We start from the raw sequence: 14,083 nt of genomic DNA, 5'->3' as shown, positions 1-14,083 counted from the left end.
GAAGTAGCAAGCAGTATCATTCATTCGTTCCCGGAACCCACGTGAACTAAACCCGCTTGAAGAGGCGCTCGTCGAGTTTGCCCAATCCAAACGAAAAATAAGAAAGAAAGGAAAAAAAAGGGAAAGGGTGTTATTTCGCTTCGCTCCGCTCCGGCTTGAATCGCCCGTCCTGTCGTCGACATAGAATAAAAAGACAAATTACATCAGTCCAGCATACGGATCATCCTGCCTTTCGTAACTCCACCTATGGCGCGCGGGCCTGTTATTCCCACCGGCCTGTTGACGACAGGCGTTGGGGGACGGGGAGATGCGCAGACCTAGAAAGGAGCGCTTGGACCGGCTGGATGCGGAGGATAGCAGGGACGAGGCGGCGGCGAGTTTGCTGCTTGTGCATTTTTTCTGTGGGTGCTGCTGCGGTTGTCTTGTTGAATCGGGACGAGGAGTGGAGGTTGTTTGCGGTGGTGCCTGAGCCGGTGCTAATGATTGTGCTGCTGGAGTTGAAATTGGGATTTCTGCCGCCGACACGCTATATGTGGGGCTGGGCGGGTTGGAAGGAGTATATGCTGGAGGCGGATCGTTGGGTATCATTGATGATGATGGTATGGTCGGTGTTGATGTTCGAGACTGTGGTTGTGGTTGGGGTTGTGGTTCCGAATCGCTGGCAGCTTGAACTTGGATAGGCTCCACTGTTGCTGGTGCTGCCGCAAGTCGTGTCCGCGATTGTGTGCGTGGAGTGCCGGCTCGGGAAGCAGTAGATGAAGCAGGTGACGGCGAACGAAGAGACAGCGAGGACTGTCTGGAACGCCGTAAAGACGATAGTGAATGGTTGCTGTGATGGTTGTGTTGGCCAAATAGGGCTTTGACGCCAGCTATCCGTGCCAAGTGGGCGGGGTAGTCGAGTTCTGTAACTTGGGCGGCGTCTTCTTGATTGGAACCACTTTGAAGGGATAAAACTGCCTCCTTGGCTGCTTCGCGGGCGAATTCGACAATCCGTCCGGCGTCGTAAGTCTCCACGGGTACGGTTATGTTGGTGGAGGACGAGTTGGAGCTGGGATTTTCCAGCATCCCGGCTTCAAGTGTCGTTTCGACTGCGGCCCGGAGCCAGTCGTCCTCAGGGCCGTAGGTGGGCGTCTGGTACAGTAGATCCGAGAGCTTTTTGACCACTTTGTGCGGGCAGGAGTGGTGTGTGCCGAGTTTGATGCGTAGGCACAGCGGTAGAGTTTCATTGGTCGGAGTAAATGTGATGCTTGTGGTTGTTGCTGATGCTGTGGGAGTAGAGGTAGTAGTGGTAGATGTGGTTGCAGGAGCGGGAGAAGCAGAGGTGTCCTGGATTGAGGAGGACGTTGGTGAGTTGACGTCCTCGCTTGGGCTGATCGAGGGCCTCTCTGTGACTTCAGATGGTGGTGCTGTGGTCGTCGTTGATGATGGTTCTTCGGAACCTTCGACGGGTATGGGATATATTTGTTGTCGGAGTTGATGGTCGTGCATGTCAAACAGTCTGGTGTCTGAGTCATCTTCGTGTCTGTTATCGGACCGGATTGAGGACCTTCGCGAGAAGAATCTTGGTTTATGCGTCTTTTGTGTCTCTGCGCCGGCGGGCATCAGGGGCGACACGAGGATTGCCCAGTGCACGATATCTGTATCTGGTGATTGTGACGAGGGCTTGAAGCCCAATATGCTGAGTTCAGACATGTTGTCTTTGCTGTGTGGGGTCAAATGCGACCCGGGCAAGGAATATGTTGGAAATGTTGGTAGAGGATAACTCGTTGTTCAAGTTCCGAAAAGAAGAAACTGATTGCTTTATGGTGGAATATGTCCACAATGATGTAGAGGTGGGCGTGTGTGACGGAGACTGTTTCGAGAGCCCTGAGGCAGTACGCCTGATGGAGTATCAAGCAACGATCGCCTTATACCGGAACGATAAGATGGCCCAAAACAGTCAAAGCAATAAGATAGATGTAGTGATAATGGTGATACAATGCCCTGTTGTCTTTATGCTGCGCAAAGCATTAATTCGTAGCAACGATGATATGCTGTGTTGTTGAGTGTGTGATGACGCGAGAGGACGATGATCAATTCCAAGAAAACCAGGAAGCACAGGCCCTCGTATAGTAGTGCTGTAGTAGAAGCGGTGTAGCAATGAGTTGTCCTGGCAGTATGCGGAACAACTGGACGCCTGGTAGTGGTGTGAGGGTACGAACACTGCAGTTCAATTCACCATAGAGTCACGGCAAAGAGCGGAATAGTCTGGGATGGAGTGGGATGGAACAGGTATGTATATAAACGGACCCCGACCTAATCGATCGCGATGAGCGGCCGGGCAGGGATTTACCTTTGTTTGCATTTTGCATGTGGCGACGGCGGCGAGTCCTCATAAGGCTGGCCTGTAGCAAATAGCATGACGCACAGATGCAGACAATTTATCGAGATAGAAGAGAACTGGGGAGGGGCAGAGTGTTTTCTGCTGTTGCTGAACGTTGCTGGCGCTGCCCGAATCGATCAAATCGCGCATGTGAAGGAATAACGGGAAAGTCCAGAGAATCTGATTGGGCAGCTGTCAAAAGTAGGCAAAAATCCGGAAACTTCTCCGGCCAGTGCAGTCCAGCCTTGTCACGATTTCCATTGGCTGAAACGATCCAACTCGAGTTATAAACGGTTTCCGAGAGTTCGCCGGTCGCCTCTGAGATATTAGCAACAGCATCAAATCGACAGCCTCGCGCAAGTTCATGCAAAACAGCTTGTAAATAAACTACAATATGAGATATTGCATTCTGCACGCCGAACAATTTCCTTAAACTTTAAAAACAGCCATGCAATCCTATAGAATAGGGACAAAGCTCCTGGTTAGCAGCGGTAACCACCAGTGTCATTGGCTTGCTGTAGCAACGGGATCTCATCAGGCTGGGAAAATTCATGGGACGCTTTCTCAAAGGCCAGAGAAGCTCGACAACATTCGGAGGAGCAAATCGTTCAACGACAACGCTCTTCTACCGCTGCTTGACCCTGCCCGTTTCAACGACAATATAAAACTGCTGCAGGCTCGATCTTGTTCATGGTGGAGTGTAAGATTGTTGTACACCAAAGTTGATGTGTTTGTTATTACATATGAACACTTCATCTCCTCGACGCAAACGCATCGCCCCAACATGTCCTCACAACTTCTTGCCAGTATTGGCAAGGAACAGACGAGATGTCGGCTGTGCAGTCGGCAGCCTGATCCAGATGATCAACTGCCCTCCCGTCTCGTCCAGTCTTCAGCCGAGTGATACCCCTGCTCAATCGGCGACCATCTAGACTGTTGAAGGATAGTTTCCTCCCCTCTTCCTGTTGAAAGCTCTCTGGTCCTTCAGCCAACGACGGTATCCGGCCACACTGTTCACTTTTTCACCGTAGAAATCGGGCACTGGGTTGTTGGTGCTTGCTCCACTTGGGTTGACTCGATGCTTCTTTATCCTCTCAAAGAACGCTTTCTCCTTCACTGTAAACTCCGGCAGATGGCTCCGGTGTAGTAACCGCCAAATGCCGTTGCCAAATGCGGGACCAATGAGCCATCCCAAGAACGTCGCGCCAAAGGTCGCCAAACCCATGCTAATAAAAGGGTCCGTAGGAACGATCTTGGTGATGTTGTCGGCAATGTCGGGCACTTCCGAGAAGGTAATCACTGCGGCAGCCGTCGAGGCCGCCGACGTGATGATAGACGATGCTAGCGCATACCGCCGGCGAGAGGTGCGTAGACGGAAGAACGTGTTCCAGTCGAGGGCGTTCGGGGAAGGAGTCGAGCTCGAGCTCGAAGGGGAGGCTGTGGTCGAAGCATTGCGAGTGCGGCACAATGACGGAGCGAAGGAGGATGACGGCGTGATGGCTGAAGAGGAGGAATGTGCTACTACTGCCTGGCGTGCCGACGATGGTAGACGGTACCGCGTCTGTGGAATGAGAGCTGCGGTGGATAGGCTGCATCGTGATTTTGGTAGAACATTGTTTGAGGCATTCAACAGCGGTCGGGTCTGAATGAGCTGCAGACCCAATCTAGCGGTTTTCGATGACATGCTGGGCCACTTCAGCTGATGGCGAGATATGAAAGTGGACTCTATATCAGGCAGCTTGGAGTGTAAAACTTCTTGATCCTTGGGCGGCGGTCTCGAGGAATTGGTGGTTCAGCTGCGGTGTAATTGTGAGCTGATGATCTGCTCCAACACTCGACTTTCAGCCTCAAGATTCGAGGGCGGAACCTCAGAGAAACCGCTGCACGTGACTCTACTGGTACTATTTTCTACGTACCATCACTGGGCCATCAATCACAATAACTCTGCATGAACAACTCTGCATGAACAATTCTACGAACAAGCCCACCATTGATCTGCTTGTACAGTTCTAGACCCGACGTTCAATACGCATCTGCCAATCCAGCGCTGCGCCGGTGTGCAAGCCGAATCTGAAGTCCGCAGGAAATGACCTGATAAGAGCAGACCTGGACCCTCCCGCCAACAACGGCTGACACACGGGCGGCTTCTTATAATTAGCATTAGCTGGCCTGGCAGTTCAGCTCATGTTGCTGGCTTTTACGATTCGCTCTACCAGGGAACTGACCGAAGATAGCTCATGCTAGTGGTCTCTGGACGTGCTCGCATGCACCACTTTGCACTGGCACTGTTCGTCTACAGCCTGAGCGGGTTAGTCGCAGGCGGCAGAGTAAGCACTGGCATAGCCTTAAAGCCTCTCCCCATGGGCGACCATAATTCCCATGGCGTGCCAACGCTACTACGCTTGGTGTCCCGCCCTTTTGGTCCTCGATCTCGGCCTTATTCGTAGTTTCTCTCGTTGAATGCTTATCTCCAGAAATCATGAATCCATGAGTCTTTCGGCAAGCAGTCCCCGGCCAACTTGCGGCCTTTCTTCTCTGATGCATCACCTCTGCGCTCTGCGCTGATGTTGCTGCGCTGCCGAGTCCGGTAGCTGCCCCTCCCACTGCACGCCATGCCGCGCCCCAAGAAGGCCGACCACGAATTGAAAGAAGTCAAGAAGCGCTCGAGAAATGGTTGTTGGTGGGTATTGCGCGCAACGCTCAGTAATAGCGACTAACAAACGAGTCTCTTCAGGCCTTGCAAGTCCAGGAAAGTGAAATGGTATGTGTTCAACCGTTTGCGACATCGCGCTGCATTGTTCCAATGCTGACAGGCTTCAGTGGAGAAGAGAAACCCGCATGCTCCAACTGTCAACGACAAGGCGAAACCTGCGACTACAGCATTCGACTCAACTGGGATGGACGGAGTAAAAGGAAAGACGATGGAGGGCATGGTGGGCAGATGATGTCTTTCGGTGGCCCGCAGCCTCAACCGCAGCCTACGCATCAGATACCACCCGTTCGAGCACCCTATACAATCCAGGTGCAACCTCCATCTACGTACAATATTCAGCCTTCTGCCCCGGGAAACCATCTCAGGGATAATGGCTCCGTGGAATTTAGTTCAGGCCGGCTGCCTCCACCGCCCATCCTGAAGACTCCGCAATGGGGCGACAACAGAAACAGTCGCCCTCCCCAGGACACGGCGGCGATGCCACCACTGCGACATGTTCTCTCGGTCCCGGGATATCCATCACCTTCTGAGTCAGGGTTTGGTAGCCCCAATCTCAACAATGGAATGTACAGCTTCAGCGGTGGACAGCTCATGCAAATGCCTCCTCCCATGCCCACCTCGAATCCGATGGGATATCATGAGGCTGCGGATTCGACTTACAACAGCGCGAAGAGAATGAAAATGAGCCCGCGGACAGATGGCTTTGGGCGGGCCGTGAACTACCAGCGCGCAAGCTCATACGGTCCTAACGAAACCGAGGAGCATACTCGAGTACACTTCAATCCAAATACCCCGGCCTTCTTGCCGTCTTACCTCAATAACCCCTTGACGCCCGCCACCTCTGCGGCCTCACATGTTTCTCAGGATACTGAAGACCGACGTATCTCTGTCAGTTCTCTCTTATCTGAAGACCCCGAGCCAGACGACTCGGAGGCGCCCGAGAAGAACGGCCAGGATGCGCAAGAAGAACAGATTCCGCGTCGTGGATCGCTTCATCAGCGCATGGTGTCATATTCAGAGACGGAGACTTATGGTCAAGACCGGGGGAATCCGGATCTCGACATCCCTCGAAACAACGACACCATGGCTATATCAGGAATGTCGCCGTCCGAGCACAGTGATTTCGAGTCTTGGTTGCATGACGCAGATCTCGGTGTGCCGGAATTTGGGTTTGGTCTGGCGAGTCGAGAGACGGTGTTTGCAAAGGGGGGTTATTATGCTACGCCGGTACAGATCAAAATCCCGCGCAAGTTGGAGCCTTTACCACGGACACTGTCCGAGAACCCGATGAATCTGTTGTACTTCCACCATTTTCTCAACCACACCGCCAGAATCCTCGTCCCGCATGATTGTCCGGAGAATCCGTTCAAAACAATCTTGCCCAAAAGTGAGTGTCGAATGTTCCTAGGTAAGGCTGCGGGAGCTGACGTGAGAACAGTGGCTGTGGACAATCCTAATCTGCTGAACCTTTTGCTGGCGTATTCGGCATGTCACCGTGCGAGATTGTTGAACCATCCCGAACCGGCCAACCGAATTGCTATGTGGGTTCGAGACGTGTTTCCGTCACTGCGGCAGACTCTGGATAACGTTTCGAACACCGAGGTTTCCAATGCGAACCTGGCGACGGCCATCATGCTCGCATCGCTAGAGATTATCTCACCTTCGAGTTTCGGAGTATCGATACCCTGGCAGAACCACCTGAGTATTGCGCGAAGCATTATTCGCTCCCGAGGAGGGCCTCATTCAATATCGCGCAAAGACCCCGTCATGTACTTTTTGACGAGATGGCTGGCCTATCTCGACGTGATGGGGTCGTTGTCTGGCCGACGCAACGAGGAGCCCTTGTTTGCCGGCAATTATTGGTCCAGTTCGCACGAGGATAGCACTTCGGCCAAAGAAATGTCCTTGACGGAGGATGATGACAACCCAGGCGATAACGAAGACGATGATGATGACTACACGATTGATTGTCTTTTGGGATTCACTACACGGTGCGTTTCGATCCTGGCACAGGTGGCTCTTTTGGCACGGCAGTGCGAAGCCAGTGGCCGGATCGACCCCGAGACTGGACAGGTCAATGAGTCATGGCGGCCTTCCATGGATATACTCAAGCGGGCGGAAAGGTTGCGATTGGATTTGGAACGAGCGCGCAACCACGAGCAGATCCAGTGCTCGCATCACAGCCCCCAGCTGACAAAGGCACAGTTGGTTGGGGGATCGCGGCGCAACTCGGCTTACCTGGACATGTCGGCCAAGGACGCGGAAGAATCGTTGGCCACCAACTCGGCTTTTCACTGGGCTGGCCTGGTCCATTTGCTGCGGCGGATCCACAATCTTCCACGTAAAGACCCGGAGGTCCAACACGCCGTCCATGAAATTGTCAAAATCCTTCAGACCATCCGTGAGGGTGGCAGCGCCGAGGCCTGTCTGTTGTTTCCCATGTTCACGGCTGGTGTGGAGGCCGAGGATCCTTTGGATCGCGCCGAAGTCTTGAGCAGAATCAAGAGCGCCGAAGGTCTGGGTATGTGTCAGGTCAGTCGAGCTCGAAGGATCATGGAAGAGGTCTACAAGACCGGGGTGAGCTGGGAGACTCTGGTCACTGGCGAGTTTTTCGGATGAATTGGATATATGTTCCAATTAATGCGACAACGCTCGAGGTGTGTGCGACGTTTCGATGGATGTTTTATGTCAGAGCGACGTGAAGCGTTGGCTCAGTACAGTTGGGTATTGGGTGCGGGACCCTGAGTACACAGCGGAGAGATTCTACTTTGTATGTGGCTGGACACAAATAGGTTTCGTGATTTATGAATTGTTGGATGGTCCTTGTGTTTCTCGTCCGACTGAGCCTTATCGAGCATGGGGTTGTGGCGTTGGCGGGTTTGGTCAATCTGGGACCATCTACGACGTCTTTCCCAGCAATGATATTTTCCTTTTTGTTTTAATTGAACGCCGAACGACCTCTAGGACTTCCGAACCGAGATTTAGTTTGCAGGCGGCCTTCAGTCGGTATGAAGTATATTAAAGTGAACAACAGTGGTGTCGTAGTAGTAGCGGAGACAAGGTGTCCAGGAGTAGTACCTATAAGATCCGAACTCAGGAGTCGTCGTGCCAGTGGTACCTGGATGCTACGTCAGTCGACCCAGATCTCGGATTCAAGTTCTCCAGGCTTCTATGATCTAATTGATACTTGGACACTTGTATTCTCCGAGTCCTAAATACCAAGGTAACATGGCAGCGTTTGTACCTCGATACTATACCACTGCACATACCTTAACCACACTCAACCCGGGAAGCCCTCTTTGTTTCGCGCTGTCTTACCATCATCTCAGTCCATAGTGATTGATTGATTGTGACAGAAAGAGGCCACTCCTTCAATTGCTACTACTGGTGCCGGAACAGTTCTCAAAGTCTTTCCAAACACCACGCTGCACGCTAGACAAGCTATAGAGAGCTACATTGTACAGGTCCCTAGGCCTTCTTTGCTTACAAGCGATATATTTTGTACCACCCATTATCCATCTGGTTCTTTGAGCGACTTGAACCTCAGCAGCGACCTCAACCATTACCTCCGATTCAAGAATATCAGATCTTGCACGGCGTTCGCATCGCATCACTTCACCATTGCCTCGCATCTTAGCCAGCTCGTTTCATACTACAGCTTTCAAATTGAACACGCACAAGCTTTCCATATCCTTAACACCCTCTCTTACTCAATCTCAGCATCACACACACGACATCTCAACAATGGCCTCGAAGGACACCAATGCAAAACCAGCTTCAACACGCACATCTACCTCCAAAGAAGTGGACAAAGACATGAACACACTAATCCAACACCACCCCCTCCACCACCACACCTCACCCTCGCGCAGCATCTCCTTCCTAATCCACTCATTGGGCCTCTCGAGCTTCAGCTACTCATTCCACTACCTGACCGCACACCCAAACCACATCAACCAAGCCTACGGCTGGCACTTCCAATACCTCACCATCATCGGCCTTGCCCTCGCAACAGCAACCTTCATCCTGGGCCTTCTCGCAGACCTAACCCTATCACGACGGATATTTGCCGCCAAAAACATCGTGTCCATGTGTTCGGCGCCCATGGAAGTTCTGATTACGGTCTTATACTGGGGTTTACGGATGATTGATCCGGAACTCGTGGTTCCCAAAGAACTCGAGCTGCCGTTCAGTGCGGACGCGAGTTTCCATTTGGCACCTAGTGTGTTCTTGCTGTTGGATTTGTTGTTGTTGAGTCCCCCCTGGACGATTTCCATTTTACCTGCTATTGGTCTTAGTACGGTTATTGCTCTGTTGTATTGGTATTGGATCGAGATGTGTTATGCTGTTAATGGGTTTTATCCGTACCCTCTGTTTGCGTTGCTGGATACGAGTCAGCGGGTGATTTTGTTTGGGGGGTCGGCGCTGTTGATGGCTGCTAATACGGCGGTGTTGAAGTGGGTGCATGGGAAGGTGAATGGGAGGTTGGGCAGGAGGGGAGGGATGGGTGGTGGTGAGAGGCCGGGGAGAGTTAGTTAATGGTCTCTGGCCTGGCATCCGAACCGAACATAAGCTACACGCCGTGCTCAAGGGTTGCGGCGAAAGGAGAGGAACTTAGAGTGGAACAGATAGTGAACCAAATACTATACTACTGAACCTGTGCTAGCGGAGAGCATTGCAAGATCACAACACAAGCGACATACTATGGAGAGTATCTACCCTGGACCAGAACCTATCTCAACGAGCCGAATCAATACATGAAAAAAAGCCTATCGTGCGGTTAGGGTGATGGGATCGTGGTGCGAGAGAACTACGACTAGCGAGTCCAGGTTGAGTTCTGCCTCAAAAGGTCATGGGGGGCCTATCCCAACCTCCAAACTCGGTTTGAATAGCTAATACCCGTACGCATGCTCCCAAAGACTCCTCACAGTGGCAAGAGAAACACACCATACGATTTACTCTTCCGAACCCCCGCCCAGTTCAGTTGGTCGGCTATCAAGCCAAACACGATGGACGATATCGATCCCGATTATCGGCACATATAGGTGGTAGGTACCCATAGACTCAGGGTCCTGGCTACCCTCAGGAAGAGAAGCTACACTTCCACCCCATTTCGTAACTACTGGCTCGACTCGACCATTTTCACAGAGCAAGTATCTCGAGTCATAATTTTCTTTTCCTTTTGGAGGTCGGAAGGAGCTCCAGATGTTATGGCAACGGCATCCAAAGCACGCACGCTTCCGAGATTTCGAAGTCTTCATGGACCCGTTAGCCGGAGTATGTTCAGGAAAAGGAGCCATTTAGGAGTTCGCTGCTCGATGCCAGATCGGTTCGTTTGTCGATGTCCCAGACTAAAGCGACTCCGTGAGCACGTTGGTAGGATTGACGAAACGCACGTCCGTGGTGGTCCCGGCAGGTAGTGTAGGCAGCTTTTCTGGAGAGCAAGATCTGTTGCCATGTTTTGGAAGCATCATAACAATGTGGATGCGTACCACTTGGGGACAGATGCGCTGCTCCAGAAGCTCCCATAAGAATAGTCTCCTGGTCATTCGGGCCATGAAGGTTAAACAGCCAGGTGAATATTCATGCTTTGGTGTACGTTGTCTCGATTATCTGATCTTTCTTTGGACCGCGAACTTCATGCGATGCTTTCCATGAAATCAAGATAGCCGTACCGTCGTCTTTATGAGACAAGGAGAAGGAATAAGAGCTGCTATAGAAATCGGCAACGCATAGATGACCCCCGTTGCCGTGGAGGACCATTTCATCCTGAGATGCACTGCCATTGGCGTCATCGTATGGAATATCAATGTGATGGAACAGGTAGTCGATCGTATCGGTCCCAGGCTTGGTGAACCAAACACTAAGGTTCACGGCGTCGTCGGCTCTGTTGAGACGCCAAATGTATTTCCGCGAGAACGGCAACTTGAGAGGCTTGCCTTGGCCTGGTATGGCTTGGGCCATCTCCAGCTCACCTTGTTCATGGTACAGAAGTTCAGACTCGGCCAGCTGTAGCTTGCCATCCTCGTCAAGGACAGGAGACGGCTGTGTTGGAGTGAATGTGGCCTTGCCCAAACATCTCCCCGACGGAGCCGTAGGATCTGCACTTTGTAGGTTCCGGTCAAGGAGCCAGGTGCCCTGAAGCGTGTGAAAGAGGTTATTGATGAGATCAACACGAGAAAGCCTTGAAGCAGGATTGAGCATCTTGATGACGGCGCCCGTTTGCTTGAGCCGGCGAAGATGCAGGACTCGAACGGCACTGGAATGCAAGGGGGACACGAAAGGGAGCCAGCCACTGCATTATTGGCACAACTTTCGGAGCAACCTTGGAACTGTGCCATGGCTTAGTCAGCGCCCCGTCGAGCTTGCGATGCTCGTCCCCGCCAGTGCCAGTGTACACCTCAGTTGTACTTCTGCAGTGGCAGGTAAACTTCTTCGCACGTCTTCTAGTTCTACAGACTTGTATGTCTCCAGCGAGACTCCGGTTCGCGCCAGCGCCAGGTCAAGCCGCATCAGACGCACAAGGTACTACACTGACTGGCAGTACTATGTCACCTGTCTCCTCAGCCGCGACAACATCCGCAATCTGCCGATACGAGGTGGGATCTGAGACAAGGTACCTATAGTTCAAGTCATACAGCGAGAGTGCTATACGACTAGCCGAGTAGTAGCACTACTACTAGGGGTCTTTAACTGGCTCCACTTTTCATCCAGCTGGAGGCTTCTACTGTCTTAGCAATGCTAAGCCTATCACCGCCCTTACGCCTTCCCCTTACCGTGCCAGATTGAGCCTGGAGATCTGAGGTGTGGGTGCGGTACCTGCCGGCATTTGGCTACCAACCAGCCATCCAAGCTTGAAGGAGTGCAGTCAGCCGATCCTTTGCTTCTGCACTCGACGTTCAAGTTTGGTGCGCATCTATCACTGCACCACTGGCATTCGTGACCATGAGCTGGACTGAAGTACCTGGTATGCTGCCGTCACTCCTGCCGCTCTCTTTCTAATTTACTTCCTTCCCCGCCTGCCGGGCGTATGAACCATTTGCGACTGTCTAGGATCATCCCCGTCGCTCGATCCAGCCTGCAGTGCCGTGCCACTGCCACACTACTACTACACTGCTAGTGTGCCATTCTAGTTACCGTTATTAAGGTCGTCCTGCTTCCAGGTCGATTCACTTCACTCTCCCTTTTTGGCTTTCTTTTGCGGCTTGCTGCCCCAGCTTGACCCGGGCAGGATCACTCGTTCAAACCGACCTGGAACAATGCGCCTCTCTGCGCTCTGTTTGTCTTCACTAGATTTATCTTGCCGAGGAATCCTCTCCAGTCCAACTCAAGTCGAGAGCCTTCGGGCTTGCAAATCTGTCGTTTGAACATACCTCAGATCCGCTGCCGCTCCGTATGGGGAGGCATCCCTTACTCGTTACACGATGTTCACCAAGACTCCAACGGCACTGGCCGCCTCTCCCTCAACAATCGCATTCCTCTTAATCACATTCTCCCATCTCGTCCTGGCTCAGACTATCGTCCCAACGTCCTCCTCGAACAGCTTTCCCGGCTGCGCACTCTCATGTACCGTGCTGCTTCAAGCCCAGACCCTCTGCACACCACCCAACGTTGCATCCACAAACCAAATCACCTATGAAAACTGCTTTTGCCAGAGTAGTTTGTTACAGGCGCTCTATAGCACCCCCGACGCGATCTGCGCGGGTGAATGCACCATTGAAGCCGATCGCCAACAGCTGCAGAAATGGTTCACGGGCTTTTGCGCACAAGTGGGTCAAGGCGTTGACCCGCTCACATCCACCGCCGCAACGACATCTCCCACCTCTACCAATGCTGCGACCGTCACGAGGGATTCTTCAGGAGCAGCCAACTCTGGCACAGGATCTGCCTCCGGCTCGAAGTCGTCTTCCTCCCATCAGGCATGGTAAGTAATGGAATGGAAGGTTCTCCTCCCGCAGGACTCTGATTGATTACAAGGATCGAGGGGCATTGGCGCTGGATACTGATGGTGGCCATCCTGGCCGTCGGGTTCGCATTTCTGGCATGGCTCGCCGTGTGGTTGAAGCGTCGACACAGCAGAAAGATCGAGGAGCGACGCGCTGCCGTCTCAGGCTTCCCGACGCCTTCGGAGAAACGAGACGGAGCTCGTTCTGCCACCCCTGATATCTGGGGCCCGCATCAGGTTGGCGATATCCTGTCTAGACCTTGCAAGATACATCTGCTAACTGTGGGACCAAAGCACATGCATTACACCAAAGGTTGGGAGTATCATGACGGCACCGAGCTGGCGGCAGGCGGCGCTCTCGCTGCGTCTGGGGAAAAATCAGACAAGTTGGCCAAAAAGATGTCGTCCTCGAACAAGGACACCCGTCAGAGTCGCGTGGACCGCTCAGGTGTGCCGGAATTGGTCGTTCATCCCGTCTCCTCAACACAGCCGTCGTCGAAAGGCAAAGGTAGGGCTACAGATAGGGCCACTGAGCTCGACCACAAGGTTGAAGGCGAGGCAAGTAGAAGCCGAAGTAGAAGCCAACGTAGGGAACATCAGGATTATGACGACGATATCGAAGCGAAGTACGATTCAGAACACCAAAGGCGGCTCCGCGAGGTCAGGGGCACTCGGCGGATGGACATGGAGTAGGAAATGAATATGATTGTGACATGCAGCCAACAGCTCCCTTGGATAGATATGTGTGCGGTCGGAATCTTGGTCTCTGACGTGTTTGCATTATTGAAAACGTATATGATTGCCTGGATCCGAGGCTATACTATCTTCTTTCGTCAACACACTGCAATGATGCCAATATTAGGTACTTTTGTAGTCCGGATGGTCGCGTCGGTATAGTTGCCCCGGGTAATCGAAATATAAAGTCATGTTTGTGGAGACTGAGGATGGCATCTGACACTATACTAATGCGTATCATTTTGCATTGAAGGCAGTCACTTTCCACACCATGAGCAGGATCGTGGGGGTCAAATAAAATATATTGATCAAAATTCCTGCGCGACAA

The 14,083-nt window shown here is 52.4% G+C and overlaps 7 protein-coding genes across 7 annotated transcripts; 4 read left to right on the top strand and 3 right to left on the bottom strand.

Moving 5' to 3' along the window:
* Positions 1 to 198: 198 nt before the first annotated feature.
* On the bottom strand, positions 199 to 1,692 carry HMPREF1120_00339 (uncharacterized protein; the record flags this gene model as incomplete). The annotated part of the gene is made up of 1 exon (XM_009154335.1): positions 199 to 1,692. The coding sequence occupies one exon, from the start codon at positions 1,690 to 1,692 to the stop codon at positions 199 to 201; it is 1,494 nt and encodes a 497-aa protein (XP_009152583.1).
* A 629-nt stretch (positions 1,693 to 2,321) lies between these two features.
* Positions 2,322 to 3,442, top strand: HMPREF1120_00338 (uncharacterized protein). The gene has a single exon (XM_009154334.1). It carries the CDS (start codon positions 2,811 to 2,813, stop codon positions 3,264 to 3,266), a length of 456 nt encoding a protein of 151 aa, XP_009152582.1. The 5' UTR covers positions 2,322 to 2,810; the 3' UTR covers positions 3,267 to 3,442.
* On the bottom strand, positions 3,291 to 4,046 carry HMPREF1120_00337 (uncharacterized protein; the record flags this gene model as incomplete). Its single annotated transcript, XM_009154333.1, has 1 exon — positions 3,291 to 4,046. One exon carries the CDS (start codon positions 4,044 to 4,046, stop codon positions 3,291 to 3,293), a length of 756 nt encoding a protein of 251 aa, XP_009152581.1.
* Positions 4,047 to 4,325: 279 nt separating this feature from the next.
* Positions 4,326 to 8,103, top strand: HMPREF1120_00336 (uncharacterized protein). The gene is made up of 4 exons (XM_009154332.1): positions 4,326 to 5,042; positions 5,097 to 5,123; positions 5,183 to 6,462; positions 6,514 to 8,103. The coding sequence occupies exons 1-4, from the start codon at positions 4,975 to 4,977 to the stop codon at positions 7,692 to 7,694; spliced, it is 2,556 nt and encodes an 851-aa protein (XP_009152580.1). The 5' UTR covers positions 4,326 to 4,974; the 3' UTR covers positions 7,695 to 8,103.
* Positions 8,104 to 8,183: 80 nt separating this feature from the next.
* HMPREF1120_00335 (uncharacterized protein) lies at positions 8,184 to 10,186 on the top strand. The gene has a single exon (XM_009154331.1). The coding sequence runs from the start codon at positions 8,820 to 8,822 to the stop codon at positions 9,612 to 9,614; it is 795 nt and encodes a 264-aa protein (XP_009152579.1). The 5' UTR covers positions 8,184 to 8,819; the 3' UTR covers positions 9,615 to 10,186.
* Positions 10,187 to 10,658: 472 nt separating this feature from the next.
* Positions 10,659 to 11,279, bottom strand: HMPREF1120_00334 (uncharacterized protein; the record flags this gene model as incomplete). The annotated part of the gene is made up of 1 exon (XM_009154330.1): positions 10,659 to 11,279. One exon carries the CDS (start codon positions 11,277 to 11,279, stop codon positions 10,659 to 10,661), a length of 621 nt encoding a protein of 206 aa, XP_009152578.1.
* Positions 11,280 to 12,499: 1,220 nt separating this feature from the next.
* On the top strand, positions 12,500 to 13,713 carry HMPREF1120_00333 (uncharacterized protein; the record flags this gene model as incomplete). Its single annotated transcript, XM_009154329.1, has 3 exons — positions 12,500 to 12,999; positions 13,053 to 13,257; positions 13,315 to 13,713. 3 exons carry the CDS (start codon positions 12,500 to 12,502, stop codon positions 13,711 to 13,713), a joined length of 1,104 nt encoding a protein of 367 aa, XP_009152577.1.
* Between the last annotated feature and the right edge of the window lie 370 nt (positions 13,714 to 14,083).

The sequence above is a fragment of the Exophiala dermatitidis genome (assembly GCF_000230625.1).
Source record: "Exophiala dermatitidis NIH/UT8656 unplaced genomic scaffold supercont1.1, whole genome shotgun sequence".
In the NCBI taxonomy this organism is placed as follows: domain Eukaryota; kingdom Fungi; phylum Ascomycota; class Eurotiomycetes; order Chaetothyriales; family Herpotrichiellaceae; genus Exophiala; species Exophiala dermatitidis.
Note: the sequence above shows the minus strand (reverse complement) of the source record. Positions and strands in the feature narration are given on the sequence as shown.